This window comes from Nicotiana attenuata, unplaced genomic scaffold, assembly GCF_001879085.1.
Source record: "Nicotiana attenuata strain UT unplaced genomic scaffold, NIATTr2, whole genome shotgun sequence".
Classification (NCBI taxonomy): Eukaryota; Viridiplantae; Streptophyta; class Magnoliopsida; order Solanales; family Solanaceae; genus Nicotiana; species Nicotiana attenuata.
Window position 1 is genome coordinate 226,308 of NW_017670718.1, and position 6,273 is coordinate 232,580.

General features: G+C 33.7%; 1 protein-coding gene across 1 annotated transcript; it reads right to left on the reverse strand.

Annotated features, from left to right (window-relative positions):
- Positions 1-2,523: 2,523 nt before the first annotated feature.
- On the reverse strand, positions 2,524-5,570 carry LOC109242613 (GDSL esterase/lipase At5g22810-like). Its single transcript, XM_019409446.1, has 5 exons — positions 5,224-5,570; positions 4,554-4,684; positions 4,239-4,472; positions 3,613-3,868; positions 2,524-2,951 (listed from the first exon to the last, which is right to left on the reverse strand). Exons 1-5 carry the CDS (start codon positions 5,465-5,467, stop codon positions 2,758-2,760), a joined length of 1,059 nt encoding a protein of 352 aa, XP_019264991.1. The 5' UTR covers positions 5,468-5,570; the 3' UTR covers positions 2,524-2,757.
- Between the last annotated feature and the right edge of the window lie 703 nt (positions 5,571-6,273).

The following is a 6,273-nucleotide window of genomic DNA, read 5'->3' on the forward strand; positions in this document are numbered from 1 at the left end:
AGCACTCTCCACTTCCAACCAAGAGGCATTTTAATAGTGCCCTACCCTAAGGCGAGCCTCGAGTCGAGTCCCAAAAAAATCTTTTAAAACACTAGATCCAATTTATGGCAACAAAAGAAGATCTATTTTGTGTAACACCTTATTTGGTAGGAAGAGATTGGTAGTTTTACTTTTTCTACTGTGCCCTCACCATTATTACTTTCTTAACTTTTAATTATAGTTTATTACCTTTAAATTGGATTTCCATTTAGGGTGAAGGGAAACATGAGCCTTTATTTTAACGATGAGGTATATTAGACCAAAAGTTTAACGGGGAATAGAAAATTGGATTATTTTCCCTAAATTGTATGACAATTTTTTGTGAAATAGTTGCTAGTCTGTTTCCATCTTTTTACGAGAATAGATATTGTTTAACCCAAATATAGATTTTTTGGTCAAAGTCAATATCTAGAAGAAATCAGGTTACTGATAACCAGGATTTACTTTACTTTCCCAATAATTTGAAGAATAAATCAAGGAATAGAAATAATTGACAAAGAAAATATGAAATAGATTGATAATCACTCCCAAAATTACGGTTTAGAACTTTGAAAATAAAGTAAATAATGATTGCACAAATTTCGATAGTTATCTGATCCCCTTACAAATGAGTTTTCGGTCCTTATATATGAGCATATAATTATAACAGTTCCCTTACTTAATTCGGGCTCACTAATGGTATTAATTTCCTTAATTGTCCGTACCATATACAGTTGTAACGAAAATATTTATGGCTAAATATTTTCTGTAACCGTATCAATTTTCCTTCCTTATTTAGGATAGGTTCGTGTATCTTCCCTTCTTAATGGCCTTTATTTATTCCGTTCTTGTTTCTCCTTTTACAATTGTTAAGTCCGACTCTTTTCTCAGTGTAACCCCGTGGGTGTTCCTTCTGTGCCTTTTTCGCACTCTTTAACTCTTCTAATTAAGAACGTTACTTGTCACTATATTGATGGTCCACGTGTCATGCCTTTTTCTCACTAATACAGATATACGAATTAATCCTCAGTTGTTTCACAACATTGTCAAAATGCGGAAAACTACTCGATAACTTCATTTCAATTGGCAGATTGTGTTAGAAATATAATTTGGTAATTCAAAAAGAGATATTCAAATTGTTATCTAGGTTCATTCTTGTTATATTATATCAATGGATCTTTATTATTCTATCAATTTGAATATATTTAATGTGTATAATAATAAATTTGAATAACTTTAAATATAGTAGGCTAAATACATAGACCGCCCCTTAAAATTGGCTTCAAATTTTATTTAGACACTCTAACTAAGACTTGTAGCTATTGGATACTTCAATCCTAATAGAAGTGTGCCTATTGAACCCCACAACTGATGTGGCAAAAGAAGTGACTTTGACCCAAACTTTAAGCACGTGACTACTTAAATATGATAATACTTTTTTTTTTTCCTTTCTTCTTTATCCATCATCTCCTTTCTCTGTCTAACACCCACATCAGATGTGGCCGGCGATATCGTCGGTAGAGAGCACTGCAACAATTTTGAAGATGACCTGGTAGTGTGAAGGTGCCATTAAGGGACGGTGGTCTTGAATTGACTGTCTGGTAATTGTCGATAATGGTCCCAAGAGATGGTGGTGAAGATGCAGTGTATTTGGTGGTGTATGATGACCGGAAAAGACGATGGTTTAAGGTGAAAGCACAGTAAAAATACGTCTTGATAGTGAAATGATCTTAATGGGTTACAGGGTTTGCTCAGACGGCTTGATTGCTGGAGAAGATGTAGGTAATACTGATGCAACAATGGAGGTAATTGTATGAAATAGAAAAAGCAATGGTGGTGGTGAAGCGGTGTCGGCAGTGGAGTTAAGGTGGAGTTTTTAATTAGAAAATGTGATTCTTTTTTCACAAAAATGTTGATTGTTTAGCTTAATTAGAAAATGGAGTTAATATTGGACCCATTCAAGCTTCTGAATTTTTCCATGAAAGAGAAGCTATATATATATATATATATATATATATATAATATATATTGTGTTCATTTTAAGAAAGGTGTGTGAAAGAGTGAAACAAGTAAAAACTTTTCTTCTCAATTTGTTTTATTGTGCTGTGTTTTCTTGTGATTAATCTTTGTTGTTTCTAATCCTAGTTATACTAGAAGAGCTTGTTGAATCCTGGGATACGCCTAATTTTATTCAGCACGGTATGGGCGAAATATTAAGGACAGTATGCTTCACATGCCTCAAGCTAAATCTCATTCTCCATAATCCAATATTTTTCCAATAAATTGCAACTTAATTTGTCCTGTAAACTACTCAAAGCTCTCCTCGGGACAGGGTGAACCTTTCCGGCAATACAAATTTCATCTAAAAAATGCTCGGAAGGACGAACTAAATCACCAAATGGTGAGTTAATAACCTACAATAATTTATATATGCCTATTATGAATCTATGGGAGCCATTTTTGTTTTATTTGCAGCATTCCATATGTGGGATTTTGCCAAAACAATTGAACTCACGTAATTGTATTTTCCCTCAAATAGTAGTATTTGTAAAATTGCATCAATATAAAGACTTTTACAAGTTTAAACTCTGTAACAAAAAACAAAAACAAGAAAGGGGAACGGAAAACAATATTTAATTTATTACAACATTAAGTGAGTCCAAAAAACAATACTAAATGTTTAAAGCAAACTCCGCGAAAGAAATAACGATATACTATGAGAGGATGAAAAAAGAAAGATTAGGAGATGAGGGATATGCCACTGATTAGCAAGTCATCAGCTAAGACTTTATTGGCAGCTTCAGTTGGATGAAAACCATCCCAAAACACATACTCAGATGCGTTTGCACATGTTCCTTGAGACTTTGCATTGCACAATATGGATGTCTCTAACAATCCCGTTCCACAACATGCCTTTCTTGCTTCAAAAAATCCTACGAAAGGAAACATTTGAACAACTTATTATATCATGAACAGACGCGGATCCAGAATTTAAATTCTATGAGTTCAACATTTAAGGTTCTTAGAATTGTACTTGTTATATTTTTAAAGTTATGGGTTCATATATACTATTTCTTACAATTTTAATGAATTTTTTCACGTAAATTTATGCCCCACCTCGAAGTTATAGGTTTAATTAAACTCGTAGCTATAATGCTACATCCGCCACTGATCATGTAGGACAGCAATGAAGTCAGTAATTTTAATAAGGGGATTTAAGAAAATGCATGAATATTATACCTGGGGTTTAAACATTTAATAAAGCGACCTAAAGCAATTTTTGAGCCACATTTGCTTCTACATTAGAGTCTTTCTTATGTCCAGAGGATTCAACAAGTTTTATATACGGAAGAAAAAAAGTTACTTAGTTGTCCAGTATAATTTACTGACGAAGGAGATGTAGTTCCGTTCGTGGTGTACAACACTCAAATAAACTAATCGAAACAATTTGTAGAGCACGATATGTGTTATACATGGTAAATTATTGTATATGTCTCAATTTTTTGACGTGTGAGGAAATAACAAGTAATAACAGAACCAGATTCAAGGTTGGGGTGAAGGGGTTTCTTTTTTTTTTTTTTTCCGAAGTATTACCGTTATCAGCTGGGTGAGTGACAAGGTCAAGGAAAGGTTGGTAGATATCCAAGATGACAAGATTGAGACCAAAAAGCTTCTTTTGCAACTTAATAGATGTGGAATTGAGCTTGTTGTTGAATGAAACTGCTACTTTGTTCATCTTCTTGACACAACGGTTGTTGTCTTTTCCAAATATTGTAATGGATGCTGGTAAACACCCAATTGGTGGTACTGTTGTCACTCCAATCTTCCTTGCTCCCAATCCATACAATTCCTATCAATCACAAGACATCAAATTGTAGCAAGTAACTAATCTTATATTACATGTTAAAAAATTCTTTTGCAGTATCAGTGTATAGAAGTTAAACTCATTTCAGTATTCAAATAAAAAACATAATTAGTACAAAAAAAGTTGCTTGTAAGGAAATGAAACAATGACTTTTTTTTTAGCCGCATAAATTATGACGTAGGTTCGACCATTTGGGCCGACCTTAGGCAGGCGCCCCTCCAAAGTGTCACCAACCTAGGCCATGGGCCTTCTTGATCGCTCATTGACCCCATCCAGGTAAGTGACAAAATGATGTACCAATATGCTTGATCACAAGCATATTAGGCCTAAAAGGTGTACAAGAAAAAAGATGTACCAATATGAATTTAGTGTAGGATTTGATGAGGATGTCTGAGAACTGATCAGGAGTGTAAACTTTGTAGAGAAGAGGATTAATGTAGTAATTTTGAACAAAATCACTACTTCCTGCACTGACTAAGTGAATCGAACCATTGATTATTGATGTTGCATTTACTTTCCCTGCAATTACCACCAGCTTTTTCTGGTATTCTTTATAATATTCAAGCTGTTTGCTCAAAGGAATTGCATCCTGAAAAGAAAAACAAGCTGTCAATTGCATAAGATATTGGACACAGAATTTGTAGAAAATTTAATAAATACTACTACTTACATATAGTCTAGAAGTAGTATCATAGTAACCAGATGAACCTGAGGCAAAATTGGCTCCAATCAAAAGGTTTTTTCCTTTGGCTTTCTTGCTAAGATAAGCTGGTGGATATGAAGTAAAACCAAGATTCTCAGCTGCATTGTTGCACATAAGCATAAACATTAGTTTATATTCCTGTCATCCATATAAGTTGTTACGCCCATAAAACAGGAATCCAGCATGATTTATGATTTTTCGTGTGCTAATGTCCACGCCATCTTCATGAATTCGAGTCGGTCGGCCGAATTCATGAATATGGAGTGGACATTAGCATACAACAATCGGAAATCGTGCTGATAAAGCGCCAAAAAACGAGGAACGAAACGATGACTATTGTTCATTAGATCGTTTCTGATGCGCCCGCAAAATTTTAGGCGATTTGGGGCAGTGTAAATGTTAATGTACAGCAACTTTATGATTGTCGCATTACATGTGACTTTAACTACTAATGATGCTAAAAAGAAAAATTAACGTGTAGATATTACACAATCAAACCACTTGCTATAAGGTACATATATGATATATGTACGATAAATATTACTAGTATTAACCTTGTAATATGGTATCTAAGCTGCTTTAACTTGTTAAATTACACTGTTAATGTCTATAACTTAAATTCAGGAGAAATACGTACCGGTGAAATCTGAGGCGAGCTTTCCGTTGCAAAATCTCCCAGTTGGTATGTGTTTAGGGAAATCTCTTCCATAAGGAGGGAAATTTGCTTTCACAATTGTTTTAAGGTAGTTGTTATTTCCTGCATCAACAACTGAATCTCCAAATATGAAGAGTGCTGGAACCAAAGGCTGCCCATTGACCATAACCAAAAACTTCAAAGCCAGCAGAAACCAAAAAGTCCTGAAAAGACTTGAAATATCCATTATATAACCTGTTCCACACAAATAGAATTAGAAGAATATGTGTGTGTGTGTGTGTGTGTGTGTTTTTACTCTTTTGACTCAATATTTCAAGTGTTTGTGGAGACTGATTGGGAGGACTATTTAAAGGGGAAATGGGAAGTAGTGTTTGAGAGGCTAATTGGTTGAAATGGTTACATCAAGATATCTGTTTCTTTTTTCAATTAATTCATCAACTTAAGATATTAAAAAATTCAACCATGTATGTTTTTTTTTTTTTTTTTTTTTTTTTTGTGGAAGTTCATTCTGGTTATAATAACTGGCCATTCTCCTCTTCTTAATCTTCTTTCTTTGTACTTTTTATCTTTTCCCATAAGCTATATGGTTGAACTACACCTAATCAACTATTATTGGATTAACAAAATATTTTGTTCTTTTCTTACATCTTTTTCTCTGGCAAAATTATGTAAACTTTGTTAGTATAAATATTAGAATAATAGGCAGTAGTTCCAACTAAAATTCACTAGGTAACTTGCTATATTACTATTTGAGCTGTCGAGCTGAGCTTGTTTAACACATTGATTTCTGTAAACAAAATCTAGAAAGTTTTTAGTCTTTCTAACTTGTAATAATTCTCAATCTTCTGAGCTGGAATTCAGCAAGTGAGATCTCTTATACCTCTAAATTCTTCCACTTCACATGCAGCAGCTCTTCAATCAACGTCATAAGCATTCATACTAACAGCTAATTACTATTATTCTTCCTCCTAATTTTTTAAAATAAGCAGAATTAATTAAACACCTCAGAGCTAAAGAAATTCCTTCAAAGGA

Excerpts from the sequence above, each read along its gene's own strand:
- LOC109242613 (XM_019409446.1), bottom strand. The coding sequence starts at position 5,467 with ATGGATATTTCAAGTCTTTTCAGGACTTTTTGGTTTCTGCTGGCTTTG. Across the intron at positions 4,685-5,223 it reads GCTCGCCTCAGATTTCACCG|CTGAGAATCTTGGTTTTACT; the intron begins GTACGTATTTCT and ends GCAACAATGCAG. Across the intron at positions 3,869-4,238 it reads CCTACACTAAATTCATATTG|GAATTGTATGGATTGGGAGC; the intron begins GTACATCTTTTT and ends TGTGATTGATAG.